The sequence below is a fragment of the Panicum virgatum genome, chromosome 9N, assembly GCF_016808335.1.
Source record: "Panicum virgatum strain AP13 chromosome 9N, P.virgatum_v5, whole genome shotgun sequence".
Taxonomy (NCBI): Eukaryota; Viridiplantae; Streptophyta; class Magnoliopsida; order Poales; family Poaceae; genus Panicum; species Panicum virgatum.
Genome location: NC_053153.1, coordinates 60,638,214 through 60,657,582, shown reverse-complemented (window position 1 = coordinate 60,657,582; position 19,369 = coordinate 60,638,214). Strand labels below are relative to the sequence as shown.

General features: G+C 50.0%; 1 protein-coding gene across 1 annotated transcript; it reads left to right on the top strand.

The window, feature by feature from the left end:
* Nucleotides 1–15,164: 15,164 nt before the first annotated feature.
* On the top strand, nt 15,165–16,786 carry LOC120689206 (patatin-like protein 1). The gene is made up of 4 exons (XM_039971523.1): nt 15,165–15,609; nt 15,681–15,861; nt 15,958–16,119; nt 16,220–16,786. The coding sequence occupies exons 1-4, from the start codon at nt 15,251–15,253 to the stop codon at nt 16,784–16,786; spliced, it is 1,269 nt and encodes a 422-aa protein (XP_039827457.1). The 5' UTR covers nt 15,165–15,250.
* Nucleotides 16,787–19,369: the final 2,583 nt, after the last annotated feature.

The window sequence follows — 19,369 nt, the reverse complement described above, 5'->3', positions numbered from 1 at the left end:
GGCACGGCGGCATTGTTCCTTTCGCCGGCCATTCTCTGCGTCCGACGCTTCCTGCCTTGCCTCGTTTGCTTGTGCGCTATGGATCATGGATGTGACCTCATGTCCTCATGTGCATTAGAAATTAATTTTTTTTACAACGTAATACAGACCAAACAATCAAACCTGCCTCGTCTGAGCTGCAGTGCTGCTAGTTTGCTCCTTTCGTTGAGGAAAGTTGCAGCGCACGCTACAAGCAGATGATTTTGGGGCATAGATCTGCTTGTAGCCTTGTTTAGAGAAAGGGAACTGTGCCGTAACCTCTTCCTGGGACGAAAATATATCATCCAGTTTCACGGTTATTGCTTTGGTAGTTTGTGTGCACTGGTACTTAATTATGCCAGCTGCTAATCGGAACGTTACGGGTGAAGAAGAATGGAATGCAATGCCCGTTCTGTATTCTCATTGATGTGTTGTACATATACACCGGGCTTGCTGAGGGACCGAAAAGGCGACCAGAGGGGGGTGAATGAGAGCCGATAAAAATTTTCTCAACCTGGAAATACGGCTGAATATCCCAAGTACACACCCAATCCTAGAATCCTAGGTGAAGTGTGTAGTAGCTATGGATGAGCTACACCAACACAAAATAACCCTAGGAACAAGCGAGAACAATCGCGGAAGCAAGCACGAAAAACAGCACAAAAAACAGCACGGTATAACTCACCGGTTGATCCGACGTATATGAGTCCGAGTACGTCGGTTGAACCGATGAGTCAGAGCCGGCAGCAATGAAAAACGATCACCGGTTGATCCGACGTTCAGGTTTGAACACCGTCGGTTCAACCGGCGCTACTGCACCGGATGATCCGACAAATTCCAAATGCAACGTCGGTGCAGTTGTCCAGAGCGACACCAAAATGCACAAACAGAACCGGATGAACCGACGAGATCGTTCACGAGCACCGGTGCAGTTGTCCAGAGGAACACCAAATCGAAAAATGTTGAGTACCGGTTAAACCGACGTTAAGGAAACTCTACACGCCGTTTGAACGGGCAAAACAGTAAGCACCGTGGTAACGCCGGTTGATCCGATGCACGTAGATACTAATGCACCGGTGCAACCAAAAAATCCAGGTCCAAAACCCTAAAGTGCGAGAAACCAACTCACCGGTTGAACTGACGCAACATATCAGAAGCGTCGGTTTAACCGGTGATAGGAAAAAGTTTGCCCGTGCCCAGAAACGATTTTTCCAGTCCGCGACCTTTGGAAATCTTAATGATTGGGGGATCAAATCAAGTCAAAAGGAGCTCAAATTTTGGGGAGATGAAAATGATGACTTCAAGAACACATCCCCAAAAGATTTCAATGAAAATCCTCATAGATTAAGAGGAATCGGAAGAAATCGGAGCAAGAGCGGGGTTTTCTCTAGAACGCAAAAACTTCGATTCGTGGAGACTCGTGATTCCGGGGAATTTAGCACTAGGCTAGATGGATTAGAAGCACCCCAATGAGTCACAAAATCATCAAGATACCGCCCTCAATCTCACGCACCAAGAACAAAGCATGGAGAACCAAAACTCATCTCATGGAGGCCATAAAGTATGAAATTGATGCAAATTCAAAAGCCCGGAGGGCACAAGGAGGTTAGGGCCTCCTTTCCCGATCAATTTCAATACAAAGTATCAAAAATCCATGGCTAAACTTCAATCCCTAGAGGAGAAAGGAGGAGGAAGGAAGAGAGGGAGAGAGGCGCACGGGAGGACGAGGCAGGCGGCCTGGGCGCCAGGCAAAAGGAGAGAGAGAGAGAGGAGAGGGGGTGAGGGGGTATTTATGGTGCCCACGCAGGGGTCCAAAATACTTTTAGACTTAAACTAGAGACTAAAACGCCCGTAGGGGCTAAACCAGAAATATCTACATGATCTCATCCGACGGCCGAGGTTCTTTCTTCGAATCGAAGTCTTCTCCGCGATGCCGCCACGTAGATGAAGATCCGGTCCGCGGTTTTGAAGGGTCCGCGAAACCCGGGTAGGTGGCCGGTTTTGAGAAAACCGCAAAAACTCCACGCGCGGGAAGATTCCCGCCTCCACGCCGTGGCCCTGGACGATGTTCCCGCCTCGGCCTCTTGACGGCCCTAGACGCCGCCCGACGCCCGTCACCTCCTCGCCCGCAGCGAGGCCCTAGACGCCGTCGACGCCCGTTCCTCCGACAGTCCCGAGACCGAGGCCCGTGCCTCCACGACTTGACGTCTTCAACCGCTGTCCGCCAACTTGGTTTTGTGGCACAAACCAAGAAACCCGCCTTCCGTTGGCGCTTGCACCCTCGATCGAGGAGTGGACGCCACAGCTGCCGCCCGGCCTGAGCTCCGATCCCGGCTGCCCTTCACCGCCGTCCGCCGCATGGTCCATCGGCCATAGCACCTCCACGGCAGCTCTCCGTCGACACTCGACGCCCGTATACCTACAATCAAAGACCAAGCACACGATCACACCGCACGGTTGACAATTCACTCATCACAACCAGGGGTAAGTACTCCACATTTCTCAATCTCCCCCTTGATGAGTGCATTGTCAACACACCACAAACGAACCAAGAGAGAAACAAAAACAGAGAAGAATAAAGAAGATGAAGAACTTGAACAAGTGACAAAAGCTCGAAAGAAGCAAGAACAAGTCACTTGACCAAACAGAGATCGATTCCCTAAGACAAGGGCAACGGCTCGACGCAATCGATCAAACACAAACATGACTCCTCAAAGACAGAGGCAGGGCTCGACACAGTCATGCAGAAGTGACGAGGAAACCAGGAGCCAAACAAAGCAGAAACTCCCCCTGAAATGCATTTCCCCCTCACACGTGCAACACTCACCACATGTATGCACTCTCAAAGCCCTATGCACAACAAGTTTTTGGTTTTCTCAAAAATCAAACAATTCCCCCCTTGTTTGATCACTAAACTTCTCCCCTTGTTGGCACATGCACACATCAAGGCTAAACAGACCTAAAGCTCCCCCTGAAACTGAGACTCCCCCTGAGAATATGCTGTGCAATGAATGCAAATGCAGGAGGTGTAAGTGAAAGCATTCAGGGATACAAGGATATGAGCAACATCTAGTCACAAGCATGTGTGCATCCATAAACAAGACCTGCATCTAGCTCAACAGGGTATATCAAATCAGTCTAGAGCTAAGCAAGTTCAGTTTAGGAGAAATAAAAGCATCACCCGTGATCTAGCACTAACAAGTAGGGAATGAAAAATAGTGCTGATCAAACTCATACAAGTGAGCCAAGCAGCCAAAGCAAGTTGCAAACATCCATGTTGCAATCAAATTATATCAAGCAATTATTAATGCCAGTGGTTAAAAACTTGTCATGCTTTACTTAGCAACGAGGCCAAGCCTATGCCAAAGGCAATCAGAAGCTTAAGACACTCGTTTCAGTCATGCACAGCCTTGCCCGGGTTCTCACAAGTGCAAAGTGAGCCGTCCCGAAAGCTCGATCAGTGCGACAAGCAATCCCACCTGGATCTTTCCATTCCATTTCAAGCACAATCCAGCAATTTTACCAATTTTAGATCATGTCAAATATGAATTGCTGAACCAGGATGAATTGCAACATGTTAAGTATCAAGAAGCTACACTAGCATGAATAAGATAGCAAAGCATATCAACACGCCCTAACATGCTAGTAGCCAAGATAGGGTGACCATGTTTTTAGATTTTCAAAATAAAACAGCTATACTCAGAAGATCTAATATACACAGAAGAGCAAGCTGAATATGATCACATTTATAGACTCACACTAGCAAGCACTAGGAGATTATAGCAATGTATATAAGAATGCTAGTGCAAGTGAGGCAATGCAAGATGCAGAAATGTACAATGCATATGCACAAACCAACTACCAAACCTAGAAAACGAAGAGAAGAACAAATAAAACCTACAAAGTTAACCAAAGAAAAGCTAGCAACTAAAAGGGGTAACAAACCCCAAGCTCCCCTCGCAAGCGAGCAAAAGTCTCAAGCTCAAGTGGTTTGGTAAGGATATCTGCAGTTTGCCTCTCGGATGGTACATGGATCATGTCTATGTGGCCTCTCTCATGGTTATCTCGTAGGAAATGGAATCTGATGTCTATGTGTTTGGTTCTGGAGTGGAGCACTGGGTTCTTTGCAATGCAAATGGAAGACATGTTGTCTACAAAGATGGGAACTCTACCAAAACTCAACCCATAATCCTACAAAGTTTGTTTCATCCAAAGAATCTGAGAGCAGCAGCTAGCAGCGGCAACGTATTCGGCTTCTGTGGAAGAGAGCGCTACACTAGCTTGCTTGCGAGAGGACCACAAAACCAACAATGTACCGAGAAAGTGACAAGTGCCAGAAGTCAACTTGCGATCCAACCGGCACCCACCAAAATCGGCATCCAAGAAACCAACTAAAACAAGAGATGAATCCGCAGAATACGAAAGACCAAATTCAGGAGTGAACTTGAGGTACCTGAAGATGCGTTTCACCACTTGCTTGTAGGAGGTGCACGGCGAAGCCTGATACCGCGCACAGAGGCCGACACCGAATTGAATGTCCGACCACGTCGCCGTCAGGTACAGAAGGGAGCCAATCATGGTCCTGTACTCCTTCTGGTCCACCACTTCGCCGTCCAAGTCCGCATCAAGAGCCATCGATGTGCTGATCGGAGTCGGCTGAGGAGACAAGTCACTCATGTCGAACTTCCACAGCAAGTCCTTGGTGTACTTGGCTTGATGAACGAACGTGCCTTGAGGAGTTTGCTTGATCTGCAGCCCGAGGAAGAATTGCAGCTCACCCATCATGCTCATCTCAAACTCCCTGGACATCTTTCCTTTTCAATTGTCCCCGAACACAATGTACTCCTTTGAGCGCATCGGGGTGAGGCTGGAGAACCATTTTTCATTCCCGGTCATATGGCACGAACAACCGGAGTCCATGATCCACCTGTTCTCCAAGCCTCCAACCTGCACATCAGTAGTGAGACAAAGGGTGAGCAAATGTCTCAACATTGGGGTTAGCAAAGTGTGAAGCAAACCAGTGCCGAGCCATTTGCTCTACAGAAGGGTTAGCAAAATCAGGTAAAGCGTATCCCCTGTCCCGTCTACCGCGAGGCTGACAACCACCACCGCGAGGAAAGCGTGGTGCATCGTAACCTCCTCCAAAGCCTCGGTACCGTGGTCTGTAGCCGTACTGAGGACGACCAGGAGCACGACCGGCAAAGCGACCACCCGCTGGAGCACAGTAATCACCACCGTCTCCCTGTCCTCCACCTACACGGCACGCCCTAGCATCTTGCCTACCACCATGCCGAGGAGGACCATGCACTCGAGCAGAGTACATGTCCGAGTTATGTCTCTCCTGCTCACGCCTCACAGCCCGCTTCCTCCTGAAGCAAAACTCCTCCAGGTGACCGTCTCTATGAAAGTACTCGCAGTGGTACCTAACCACTCTCTTGGGAGGTGGAGGCCCCGCCTTTGGACGGAAAGGAGCAGCCCCCTTCTTCTGGGCAACCTGGGCTATGGCAGCAGGGAGCGTATCGAGGGGATTCCTCAGCTCATTGGGTTTTGGAACCCAAACCTGCTTCTGTGGAGGTGCTTTTGGTGGTTCTTTAAGCACACCATCCACGGGGTCAACAGGCGAAGGTTGCGTGCTCGTACTAGCAGTGTTTAGAGCACTCGGAACTCCAGCAGCCTTGCCGATCTTACCATACAACATGTTAAAGTCTGACTTCGTGTAGGTGTAACCGACCCCAAACCCATCACCACGCTTAAACTGCTTGATCATCATGCCCAACTGCGGCTCACTACCAGAAACCCAATTAAGAATTGCCCTAAGATATGTGTTCTTATTCTCCAAGTTGGCTTTCTCTACCGCAAGATCATCCAAATCAGAAATCAAACCAGGGCAAATAAGACAATCATTAGGTGGGCTAGACTCCTCGACCTTAGTCTTCCCCAAAGACTTAATCAAAGCGTTCTTCTCATCTAGCTCCGACCTAAGCGTGGGACAAAGCTTGCAAGCACCAAGCAGAACAGGCCTAGACCTAAGCTCCTCTAGCTCACACACAACAGAAGCAAACTTAGATTGCAAAGAAGCTAGATCAGACTTAAAGATAGAGCACTCATCACATTCAAGCACATCACTAATGATAGGAGCGTCCTTGGCCAGTTCAAGCTCATGCTTGGCCCTGGCTAGCTCGTGAGACACGTCAGCCAGCAAGGTCTTGGCAACATCCAAGTTTGCTATGTTCTCATCATGCTTGGCACGGAGAGCAACAAGATTGTTCATGTGAGATATGCAGCCAGCGCACTCATCCTCACCAGATCTCTCTCTAGCACAAGCCAGCTCAGCCCTAAGCTTCTTACGCCCTCTAGCTGCTTCCTTAAGCAGCTTTTTCTAATTATCGAGAGCGGCGTACAACTCCCTAACCTCAGTATCAAGCAGGTCAATAGTGGAGTTTACATCTGAATCACTCTTGGATCCAGGAGAAGTGTCGTCATGCGTCGGTGTAGCATGTCCACCTGGAGACGCACGAGCACCATTGGCCTCACCCGCCATGGTGTAGAAACTCTTGCGCCGACGCGCCGCCAAGCAAAGGCTGATGAAGCTGGTGGCTTCCTTGTCCCGCTTCTTCTTCTTCTTGTCATCATCGTCGGAGGTCGGTGAAGAAGAGCGGTCGGTGTTGGAGCTCTTGTCGAGGTCGCTGAGCTGCACCAAGAAAGCCTTCTCTCGCTTCTTGGCCTTGTACTGGAAGCGCTTCTTGATCGACTCCTTGTCGAAGCGCCCTCCCTTGTCCCGGTCACGACTGCGGTGCTTGTGGTGCCGACGCTCCTTGTTGGAGCCTCCCTTGTCGCGGTCGCGGTGGCGGTAGTAGTCGATGTTGTTGTTCTGGCCATCGCCGGACTTCTTGGGGCAGTCAGCGACGAAGTGGTTCGGATCGCCGCAGTGGTAGCACCCGGGGTTCTTCCTCCTCTGCCTGTTGTGGTAGACACGCTGTAACTTGTTGATGAGGAGGCACAAGTCATCGTCTCCCAGTGTCTCCAATTGTTCATCTGTAACAAAAGGCAAAGAGGCAAGAGAAAAGCCAAGAGCAGAGTTAGTGTTAGAGCTCGATCCACCTGGGCCAGTCACAAGAGCGATGCTCTTGGAAGGAGGGGCACCATTGAGCTTGGCTTGTGTCTGGTTATCCACCTCAGTGGACTTGAGCTTGCTGAAGAGCTCATTCACGGTCAGAGTCTCATAGCTTGCAGACTCGATGATCGTGTTCACCTTGAGATCCCACACAGAGCGGTCAAGTGCGTAGAGCAACTTGAGAGCCTTCTCATGCTCTGTGTAGTTAAGGGCATCAGCAGATCTGTTCGTACTGACTTTGTTCACAATCGATTGAAACCGACTGAACATGTCGCCAATGCTCTCACCCGGCCCCTGTGTGAAGTTCTCATATTCATGCCGGTGAGTCTCGAAAAGTCTAGCCTTAACTTGAGGTGTGCCCTCGTGGTAGTTCTCAAGACACGTCCAAACCTTGTGGGCTTCATGAAAACTCTGGACGCGTGAGAACACTGCACGAGAAACACCAGCGAACAAGGCATTGATAGCCTTGGTGTTAGCCTCCTGCTCGGTCACTTGAAGAGGAGTGACCCAAATGGCAAGCACCTCGTAAGCCTGGTTCTTCGTTATATCCCAAACCTCAGCTCCCATGCTTTGCAAGAAGGCTCGCATGCGAACCTTCCAATAAGCATAGTCCTCGCCGGAAAACACAGGGATCTTTCCAAGACTTGCCATGGTCGCCAAGTAGTTTTCAAACCGGTTAGGGTAATGAAAACCTTAACCAAGCTTTGATACCAATTGAGGGACCGAAAAGGCGACCAGAGGGGGGGGTGAATGGGAGCCGATAAAAATTTTCTCAACCCGGAAATACGGCTGAATATCCCAAGTACACACCCAACCCTAGAATCCTAGGTGAAGTGTGTAGTAGCTATGGATGAGTTACACCAACACAAAACAGCCCTAGGAACAAGCGACAACAATCGCGGAAGCAAGCACGAAAAACAACACAAGAAACAGCACGATATAACTCACCGATTGATCCGACGTATATGAGTCCGAGTACATCAGTTGAACCGATGAGTCAGAGCCGACAGCAGTGAAAAACGATCACCGGTTGATCCGACGTTCAGGTTTGAACACCATCGGTTCAACCGGCGATACTGCACCGGATGATCCGACAAATTCCAAATACAACATCGGTGCAGTTGTCCAGAGCGACCCCAAAATGGACAAACAGAACACCGGATGGACCGACGAGATCGTTCACGAGCACCGGTGCAGTTGTCCAAAGGAACACCAAATCAAAAAATGCTGAGCACCGGTTAAACCGACGTTAAGGAAACTCTACACGCCGGTTGAACGGGCAAAACAGCAAGCACCGTGGTAACGCCGGTTGATCCGATGCATGTAGATACTAATGCACCGGTGCAACTAAAAAACCCAGGTCGAAAACCCTAAAGTGCGAGAAACCAACTCACCGGTTGAATCGACGCAACATATCACAAGCGTCGGTTTAACCGGTGATAGGAAAAAGTTTGCCCGTGCCCAGAAACGATTTTTCCAGCCCGCGACTTTTGGAAATCTTAATGATTAGGGGATCAAATCAAGTCCAAAGGAGCTCAAATTTTAGGGAGATGAAGATGATGACTTCAAGAACACATCCCCAAAATATTTCAATGAAAATCCTCATGGATTAAGAGGAATCGAAAGAAATTGGAGTAAGAGCGGGGTTTTCTCTAGAACGCAAAAACTTCGATTCGTGGAGACTCGTGATTCCGGGTAATTTAGCACTAGGCTAGATGGATTAGAAGCACCCCAAGGAGTCACAAAATCATCAAGAAACCGCCCTCAATCTCACGCACCAAGAACAAAGCATGGAGAACCAAAACTCATCTCATGGAGGCCATAAAGTATGAAATTGATGCAAATTCAAAATCCCGGAGGGCACAAGGAGGTTAGGGCGTCCTTTCCCGATCAATTTCAATACAAAGTATCAAAAATCCAAGGCAAAACTTCAATCCCTAGAGGAGAAGGGAGGAGGAAGGAAGAGAGGGAGAGAGGTGCACGGGAGGACGAGGCAGGCGGCCTGGGCGCCAGGCAAAAGGAGAGAGAGAGAGAGGAGAGGGGATGAGGGGGTATTTATGGTGCCCATGCAGGAGTCCAAAATATCCTTAGACTTAAACTAGAGACTAAAATGCTTGTAGGGGCAAAACCGGAAATATCTACATGATCTCATCCGACGGCCGAGGTTCTTTCTTCGAATCGAAGTCTTCTCTGCGATGCCGCTACGTAGATGAAGATCCGGTCTGCGGTTTTGAAGGGTCCGTGAAAATATCTAGTCGAAGTCGAGTCTCGGGCGTTGGGAGAAACCACGTACCACCCAGCGCGCCTTACGGCGCTCCAGGGAACCATCGGCGTGGTACTTGTTTTTGAAGATCCATTTGCCGCTGATGACGTTGGCACGGCGAGGACGGGGAACAATCTGCCAAGTTCCGTTGCACTGGAGGGCATCGAACTCGTTGGTCATGGCGGCATGCTAGGCGGGATCGCGAAGCGCGGCTCGAACGGTCCGCGACACATCTTCCGTGGTGGCGAGGTTGGCGTAGCGTGGACTGGGCTTGGCGATGCCAGCCCTGCCACGGGTGACCATGGGATGATGAGGTGGTGGCGACGTTGGCACCGGCGGTGTAGTAGTAGGTGGCGTCGACGAGGCCGCTGGCGACGGGAGTGGCGTAGCTGGTATCGGAGCAGCCTGTGGCGTCGATGACGGTGCTGGCGTAGGTACTGGATGCGGCGACGATGTTGCCGATGTTGCGCCCGCAACGTCAGGGGGGCAGCATCAGCGCAACATCGTGGACGAGTCAGCACCGGGATCTGCTCAACGGCGTCGGGTAGTGGGTGTGCCGGAGGCGATGTAGGGGGTGCCGGTACCTGACGAAAAGGGAACACATGCTCGTCGAAAACGACGTGCCGAGATGTGAGAACGCGACGCGTTTGTGGATCATAGCAGCGGTATCCCTTGGTGTTGTCAGGGTAGCCAAGGAAGACGCAGGGCAGCGATCGGGGAGCCAGTTTGTGGGGGGAGGTGGCGGTGGTGTTTGGGAAGCAGCGGCAGCCAAAGACGCGCAGATGATCGTAGTCCAGCTCATGGCCAAACAGGAGTAGGAACGGTGTGGCATGGCTGCGGGGTGTGCACGGGCGGCGATTCAGGAGGTAGGTAGCGGTCTGGAGTGCATCGGGCCAGAACGTGGGTGGCATGGCAGCGTGGAGAAGCGTGGTGCGCACACTATCATTCAGGGTGCGGAGAATGCGGTCGGCACGGCCGTTCTGCTGCGATGTGTGGGGGCAGGTGAGGCGCAGCACGATCCCACGCGCAGCCAGGAAGGAGCGAAACACCTTGTTGTCGAACTCACCGCCATTGTCGGACTGGAAGGCGAGAATCGGGCGTCCGAACTGTGTTTGGACGAAGGCATGGAAAGAGAGCAGCGTGGGCAAGACGTCAGACTTGCGTCGCAGCGGGAACGTCCACGTAAAGTGTGAGTAGTCGTCGAGCACGACAAGGTAGTACTGAAAACCGGAGTGGCTTAGTACGGGCGAGGTCCAAACATCACAGTGTAGTAGGCAAAAGAGATATGGAGAAACATGTGATGATTCATTGAACGGCTGATGAACATGTTTGCCGAGTCGGCAGGAAGTACATGCGTGGGGATAAGAAGGAGTACAGCTGAAATTAAACGAATCTAGAATGAGCGAAAGAGCACGCTGTCCTGGGTGTCCAAGCCGGGCATGCCACAGATCGACGGACGCATGGAGGGCACAGGGAGACGACGTAGATGAGGACAATGGGTAGAGGTCGCCGCTGCTGTCACTGCGAAGAAGAAGCTCCCTGGTGCGAAGATCCTTGATAGAAAAACCAAGAGGATCAAATGTAACGGAGACATTGTTGTCACGAGTGAGTTTTCTGACGGAGAGAAGATTTTTGATCAAGGAAGGGCAAACGAGAACATCATGAAGCTGTAGAGGGGAGGAGGTCGTGGGCATGGAGGTGTGTCCCGTGCACTGCACTGGATGGAGGCGCCATTGCCCACAATGATCCGAGAAGAGGATGGGGAGGTAGAGGAGAGCATACCAGTGTCGGCAGCCATGTGTGTCGACGCGCCGGTGTCGAGGACCCAGTCGCCGGCGCTTGGTGGAGAGGACAGGATGGAGAGCCCCGTCAGCGCCTGGTAGAGAGCCGGAGGGATGGTGGTAGGAGTGTGCTGTGCCATGAGGGATTGCTGAGGCAGCACACCCGGTCGGGACCCCAGGACGCCAGCAGCAGGTGAGGTGTTGGGGAGCTGGCTGATGGGCCATGCCTAAACGACACCGGTCCAGGGATTGACCCAGGAGGACACCAGAGCACCACGGGACGAGTTGGCGCCGCCTTGCTGCGCACCAGCGCCACCGGTGTGGTGGTACTGCTTCTTGCGTTTGCGAGGGCGGTCGCCGCCGAAGGAGTCGCCGGTGTTGGTGGCAGTTGGAGATGAAGTAGATCCACCAGCAGGAGCAGTGGTCGTACTAGTGGTAGGCCGGGACATCGAGAGCAGGGCGGTGGAGGCTGCCTTCTATGCACGATCGGCGACCCAGACCTCCTCCTGCTGAAGGAAGGAGTGCGCCTCGCTGAAGCGCATCGGGGGTCTGGAGGCCGAGATGGTGGGGGCGCAGTGCGCGAGCTTGTCGTTGAGGCCGCCGAGGAGGGAGATCACCATCTCCTGATCGGTGAGGAGAGAGCCGACGTCGTGCAGGATGTCTGCGAGATGCTTGATCTTGCCGCAGTAGTCCGCCACGGTCATGTCGCCCTGACAGAGGGCGTGGAGCTGCTGTCGGGCCTGAGCGGTGCGCTGGACGACGTTGTCCAGGAACTGCACGCCGATCGCGGACCAGACAGACTGGGCGTCGTGGTCGGGCTGGAGCACCGCGTAGAGGAGATCGTAGGAGAGAGTGGAGTAGAGCCAGGAGACGATGCAGGTGTCGATCTGGAGCCACTCCGAGTCATCGAGCTTGAACCGCGCTTCAGTGGTGCCGTCGATGTGGTCCATTAGACCGAACTTGCGGAGGGCGATCATGAAGAAGACGCGCCAGGCGGTGAAGTTGGTGTCCGCGACGTCAAGGGTGACGGGGACATGGGACTTGATGTTGATGAGCTACGTTGTGGAGGCGTTGATGGCGATGGGACTGGCGGCGAAGGGGTTGGTGCCGCTGGACAGGTAAGAGGAAGGGTTGTGCGCCATGGCGAGTGGAAGCGGAAGCAGGTGGTTAGGATCGGATGGTGAAAGATACCATGAAGAACAATGGAATGCAATGCCCATTCTATATTCTCATTGATGTGTTGTACATATACACCGGGCTTGCAGGCCAGTCGCGCTTGGCAAGGCCGGGCAAGGCGGCCACGCCGCGCATGGCGAGCGTGGAGAGCGGGGAGCGCGTGGTGAGCATGGTGTAGTGCTAGCTGGGAACACGCGAGCGGTTACACACAGAGACGCATACGATGATGCAAGTGCTAGCCACTTTGACAACGGGTTCAAACTAGACTATTTTTGAGAATAGGGCCAATGCTAAATTTGCGGTTGACCGCAAGTTCCAAAACTTATGGTCGATTCCACTCACACCTCTCCCCTATTTCTTTCCCTGTTCCTTTTCCTTTTTTCCTCTCTCTTCCCTCTCTCCCACATCCAGTAGCTTGACTGGCGCGGTGGGGACGGAGCTGGATCGCCGCCAGCGGGTAGGCACTGCATGGCAAGGTGGCGCGGCAGGCTCCGCGTGGCGGCTCGCCATCAAGGTAAGTCGAGTTTTTTCTTTTTTGTTTATTTTTGGTTGAAATTTTTTTTTTACAACTTTTTCATCTTGATTTTTCTTAATGTTGGATGCAAAAAAATTTTACCCCGAGCTTTTTTTATTGTTTTGGCTGCAAAAAATTTTTACCCGATCTTTTTTTGTTTTGGATGTAAAGTTTTTCTCTTCAATTTTTTTCAATTTATTTCTTGAAATTTTCTCTTTCAAATTTTTCCTGTTTCTCAATTTTTTCCCTTGATTTTTTTCCTAAAATATTTTATGAGAAAATGACAAAAAGATTACTAAAAACAGGAAAAACAGTCAGAAAATCGACCATACGGAACACTCCCGTACGTCCCCGTAAACTAGTATGGCCCTGGAACAGGTGGCGTTATGTCAATAATTATAGTAAACCTTGATTACAAATAAAGCATTTTATATGTTAAAGTTTGGATACATATATACTCCCTCTATCCTAGAATATAGCTATTGTTAGATTTTTTAAGTGGAACATTTTATAATTTAACAAAAAAATTGTAAAATTCGACAGCACAAAAATGATACTAGTTGATTCTTAATGAAACCACTATAATAACATATAATCTTTTCTATTTAAAATTACTTAAAATTAATTATTTTTAGAGATATTACTAGTCAAATTTGAAAAATTTGAACTTTTACCTAATCTAAAATTAAAGTTGCTATATTTTGAAACAGGGTAGCTACTATAAAGGCACTACCAATAGACTTGTCTCGGAATTTAGTTTTCATATAAAGACATACGTTTGCTATGCACTATATAATTCACCCTGGTAATGGTTTGGGTTGAAAATGTGTTTTATGGGTTGAGTTTTGATGCGGAGTGTGTTTGGGTGAGTTAAAATGGGTTGTATTACGTAATGGGGTGGGGTGCAGCGGGTTCTACATAAATGTGGGATGTGGTGGGTTGAAATGGATACTTTGTGCAAAACAGTATCACTATATATAAATGTCAGTCCCGTGTTATGAGCCGATCCTAAATTTTGTTCACGTCATAAAATTTTATTGAAATTGATTAAAATTTATTGGAGATGACTCAATATGACTGGCAGCTAAGCAACATAGTTAGACCTAAACGTGGGCCCCACATCAAGAGCCGGATCCTGAAAATAAAACCTCGCATTCACACTATAAAATGTCATCGAAATTGATTGAAATTTGTTGGAGATGACTCAGTATGACTGGCAGCTACTATGTGCAAAGCAGTGTGGCTAGAATTACACGTGGATCCTATGTCAAGAGTCGGACCCTGAAAATAAATCCCCGCGTTCACACTATAAAGTTTTATCAAAATTCACTGTAATTTGTTGGAGATGACTCAGTATGACTAGCAGCTACTCTGTGCAAAGCAGTGTGGTTAGACCTACACATGGGCCCATGTCGAAAGTCGGATCCTTGGATTAAAAGTTCGTGTTCGCACCTTAAAAGTGTAGCGAACCTGAGTGAAATTTTTTGGAGATGCCTCGTAATGACGGTCAGCTATTCTGTGTACATCGTATGTCTGGATTTATATATGACTCCCACATCGGGAACAATATATTAAAACCAGTTGGAGAAGATTTAACCTAGTAGCTAGTTCGAATTTCGAAACCATTTTAAAGATTTTGGGTTGAAACTATTAGTTTGGTTTTCTTTAAGAGAAAGGAGCAAGTAGTTTGGATTGGTTGGGGTGGAATGGTAAGTGGGTGGAGTTGGTTAGGTTTCTAAAGTGTGTTAATAGTTTGGTGTGTTTTTGGTTTGGTTTCTAATAACCCATTAGCAGTGTACTTTCGCTTTTCTAAATGGGTCAAATTTCTACTACTACTTCTTTTAAAAGAATTTTTTCTACTACCACTTATTTTGGGCTGCTGGGGCCCGGAACCGCCAGAGCTATGGACTTTCCCCTAAAAAAGATATATTGGCACATCTAGACTTCTAGAGAATAACATATTATTAAGTTTAATAGTTTAATTAGGAAGAACGTATCAACACGTGTCGATTTTCTATGAAATATATTTTCATAGCTTATCTTTTATCATTATTTTCAGACGTACCAGGTTGACATGCGGTTTGTGTAAATTGTGATGGACATGGTTATTTGTGCATTGTGCTTGATCTGCTGAAGCAGACTCAGTTTCTTCCGGAATCATACGTGTCAGACTGTCAGTAGCATGCAACTGCACGCACACGCCGCTATCTGTCACTCTAAATATAGAGAAGAGCAGCTCCTCACCGATCACAGTACTAGCAAATCGATTGGAACAGCGCTGCGCAAGCACTGCTCGATCTTCTTGGATCTTGACCCCTTCAGTTCTTGGCCTTCCACAAGTAGGCAAGTAGCTGATCGATCGATCGAGTGCAGAGAGTGGAGCAATGGCGAGCTACTCGTCCCGGCGTCCATGCAGCGTCTGCAGAACGAAGGCGATGGCTGGGAGCGTGGTCGGCGAGCCGGTGGTGCCGGGGCAGAGGGTGACGGTGTTGACCATCGACGGCGGCGGCATCCGGGGGCTCATCCCCGGCACCATCCTCGCCTTCCTGGAGGCGAGGCTGCAGGAGCAGGACGGGCCGGAGGCCAGGCTGGCGGACTACTTCGACTGCATCGCCGGCACGAGCACCGGCGGGCTCATCACCTCCATGATCACCACGCCCGGCGAGGACAAGCGGCCGCTCTTCGCCGCCAGGGACATCAACCGCTTCTACTTCGACAACTGCCCGCGCATCTTCCCTCAGAGGTGAGCCGGCCATTCTTATTCTTAACCGAGAGCCTCGATGCGGCACTGACACCGGCGATCGGTGGTGGCAGTAGGAGCAGCCTCGCGGCGGCGATGTTGGCGCTGAGGAAGCCAAGGTACAGCGGCAAGTACCTGCGCAGCACGATCCGGAGCATGCTCGGCGAGACGAGGGTGTCCGACACGCTGACCAACGTCGTCATCCCCACCTTCGACATCAAGCTGCTCCAGCCCATCATCTTCTCCACCTACGACGTACGCCGCCGTCGCAACTCGCAACCCCCGAATGCCCGATCGATTCCATTTCCATGTCCATGCACGATTCAGCCGCCGTGGTCGATCGATTTGCAGGCCAGGAGCACGCCGCTGAAGAACGCGCTGCTCTCCGACGTGTGCATCAGCACGTCCGCGGCGCCGACCTACCTCCCGGCGCACTACTTCAAGACCCAAGACGCAGGCGGCAAGGCCCGCGAGTACAACCTCATCGACGGCGGTGTCGCCGCCAACAACCCGGTAATCGATCGAATGCAGCCAGAACTCAACAAAGTGGCAAGCTGCTGACCACCTGGCCCGAAATTAAAATCATGAGCAGACGATGGTCGCGATGACGCAGATCATCAAGAAGATGCTGGGCAAGGACAAGGAGGAGCTGTTCCCGGTGAGGCCAGCGGACTGCCGCAAGTTCCTGGTGCTGTCGATCGGGACGGGGTCGGCGTCCGACGAGGGCCTCTTCACGGCGCGGCAGTGCTCCCGGTGGGGCGTCGTCCGTTGGCTCCGGAACAAGGGCATGGCGCCCATCATCGACATCTTCATGGCGGCCAGCTCGGACCTCGTGGACATCCACGCCGGCGTGCTGTTCCAGTCGCTCCACAGCGACCGCGACTACCTCCGCATCCAGGACAGCTCGCTCCGCGGCGCCGCGGCGACCGTGGACGCCGCCACGCCGGAGAACATGCGCACGCTCGTGGGGATCGGGGAGCGGATGCTGGCGCAGCGGGTGTCGAGGGTGAACGTGGAGACCGGGAGGAACGAGCCGGTGCCCGGGGAAGGGAGCAACGCCGACGCGCTCGCCGGGCTGGCCAGGCAGCTCTCCGAGGAGAGGCGGACGCGGCTCGCGCGCCGCGCCGCCGCCGGCGCAGCCGGCGGCTCCAGATGCTGCTCCCCTGTTAAATTATACTAGCTAGCATTGTATACTGACTGCTGATTATTTTTCCCTTTTTGGGTAGTTTTGTTAGTATCAAATTCCTCGATTTCTTTCTTTTGGATTATATATATAATCTGCGAGTTGCAGTTTTGCTCTCCAGCTGTCCTCTATTTTGTGCACCATTTTTATGGTTTCCTATTGATGATCATCGAATTGCTCTGCGTTTTGCCTTTAAACGCTTTCATTTACAGTAGCTGAGTAGAATGACCCCCATGAGACCCCTTGGGCCCGGATCAGCGACCTTGTATCTCGTCGAGTTGGGCTCTTCCGCATGGGCCCTGTCACTCATGGCCCGCTCACGAACAAACACCACCACCATACTCATGGGCCTGCCAAGGGCAAGATCGTGGTGCGACGGGGGAGGCCGGTGAAGGGGGCTGTCCGACGTCCTGGATTTATTTATTTTATTTTATGTATGTATGTGTATGTAATCATGAGGTAGCCATCAAAATACCCTATTTAGCATTTTATTTGGTAAATTAGCAGCCTGACGGTTAGTTAACAATCTTACATGAGTTAGTTACATCGAATCGGTTGAGCCTTTCACAAAAAAAAAGAGTCAGTTGAGAACTCAGACTTGCGGTTTGTAGTGGCGTTTCTTTTGGGAAAAGGCACAGCACGTCGGTCGTGCCGCCCAGGATGATGATGATACGCTCGAAAGGGGAGCATGGTGTTTGGACCGTGGACCACATACGTGTCGTCATGCTGCTGTCCTCATGGTTGGTAGTACGGCCGCACTGCAGCTATTCTGTTACAGACGTTTTCGTTCTTTACTTTCGAGGGGGGCAAATTCTTTTCCAACGTCACACCATATATTGGTGGATCCCACCACATTCTTTGCCTCCTCAATTTTCATACATGCTTGGATGTATGTGTAAAAACCTAGTGGAGGCCTGCTTCCACAACAAACCTGATATATTTACCAATTGATGCAGGTGAGCTTGTAGCATAGTGGTAGATCGTCACCCAGTCCAGGTGCCACCCACCCAAGTCTCAAAATCTGGTGTTGCACAATAAAAATCCCCCTCGTTGGCGCAGCTAGAATTTGAAGGGTTCTCACGACCAAAAAACGATTGGCTTTCTCTTAATGAAATACAGTGGGTATGTAAAACCTATATTCTTAGAAATGCTAAAATGTCTATAATTTAGGATGGAGGGAGAAATAAGCAACGGCAACTCTAGTAGTGACGATGTTAGTAGTGTGTGCAGTGCTGTATAAGCTAGTTTGGTGGTGGCTGTAAACCTATATAGTGAACACAGTATTTCAACGCAGAACAATTTTAATTTCTGTATTGTTAAGAGAAAATCTCACGTTACAGACTTATACATACTTTGTTTTCTATGTACGTAGGTGCTTCATGTCGTTATCTCGCGGTAATTTAACGCGCCCTCCACATTTTCCCTTAGAAATTTATTACCAATGGATCCCAAAGCGGATTTACGAATAAAACCAATGCTTGCCATCTTTTCATACATGGAGATGTATGTAGGGGAAAAATAAGAATCTATGCAGATTCGGGCTAGAGGAGCTAGCTGTCCACGTTCAGTGAACCTAGTTATTACCTGCTAGGTAGACAAATGCACATGCAGTTTGAGTACTATAGCTACTAATCAAGGAAGCTAACATTATTGTTTGTACTGAAAAATTAGTACTAGTACAAGATTACCATTAAGCTTATTTTTTCTATGCTTCACTATTCCAATGTAACGAGTATAAAATTCATATGATCAGAACAATGGTGTACATGACTTAAAAGGGCACGTACGCATTAATCAACACCAAGTTATTAAACCACAAAAACATAAACAAAATGATACAAAGAAATCGATAGGGAAGATCAAGAACCAAAACAACACAAGTGTAACGAAAATGACACCATTTATGTCATTTCGAGTGATTTTGGTGATCGTATGACAACGCAATCAATGTGACTAATGGTTTTGTTAAGAGAACATTTCTAGATCCCAGCGATGAAGTAAAAAGGCCATGCAAAGCAAAATACGAAGAAAGAACTCAAAGAAACACTGAATTGGACGAGTTCTACAGAAATCAGTAGCACCGGAAGAACCGATGCCTGAAGTATCGGTGCATCCGATGGTTGTCGGAAGATCCGACAACCTGCTGGCACAGTGCAAGTCTGAGCATCCTCTAGAGATCATGTGAAGATCAAGTGAAGCACCGGTTGAACCGACGGTCTAAGAAGGGGCATCGGTGCAATCGATGTACTGTGTTCCAGAGACGATGCAAGTTGCGCAGGAGCCAAGCCTTCAGCACAGGTTGAACCGGTGGTGCGTCGGAGCATCGCGTCGGAGCAATGACATCACCAGAAGAGGGAGGTCCAACGGCTAGTCAAGTTGCTGTGAGAGACCGGTTGAACCGATGCTCTATGATCGGATGAACCGATGGCTCTGCAGACTTGTCAGGAAGTCCAACGGCTAGTCCAGTTGCTGAGAGAGACCGGATGTTCCGATGCCCTATGGTCGGATGTTCCGATGCCTACGCAGAAAACTTGCCAACGGCTAGTACCGGCTCTCTTGAGTTGGTGGCCTATATATATG

Excerpts from the sequence above, each read along its gene's own strand:
- LOC120689206 (XM_039971523.1), top strand. The coding sequence starts at position 15,251 with ATGGCGAGCTACTCGTCCCGGCGTCCATGCAGCGTCTGCAGAACGAAG. Across the intron at positions 15,862-15,957 it reads TCATCTTCTCCACCTACGAC|GCCAGGAGCACGCCGCTGAA; the intron begins GTACGCCGCCGT and ends ATCGATTTGCAG. Across the intron at positions 16,120-16,219 it reads GTGTCGCCGCCAACAACCCG|ATCATCAAGAAGATGCTGGG; the intron begins GTAATCGATCGA and ends GCGATGACGCAG.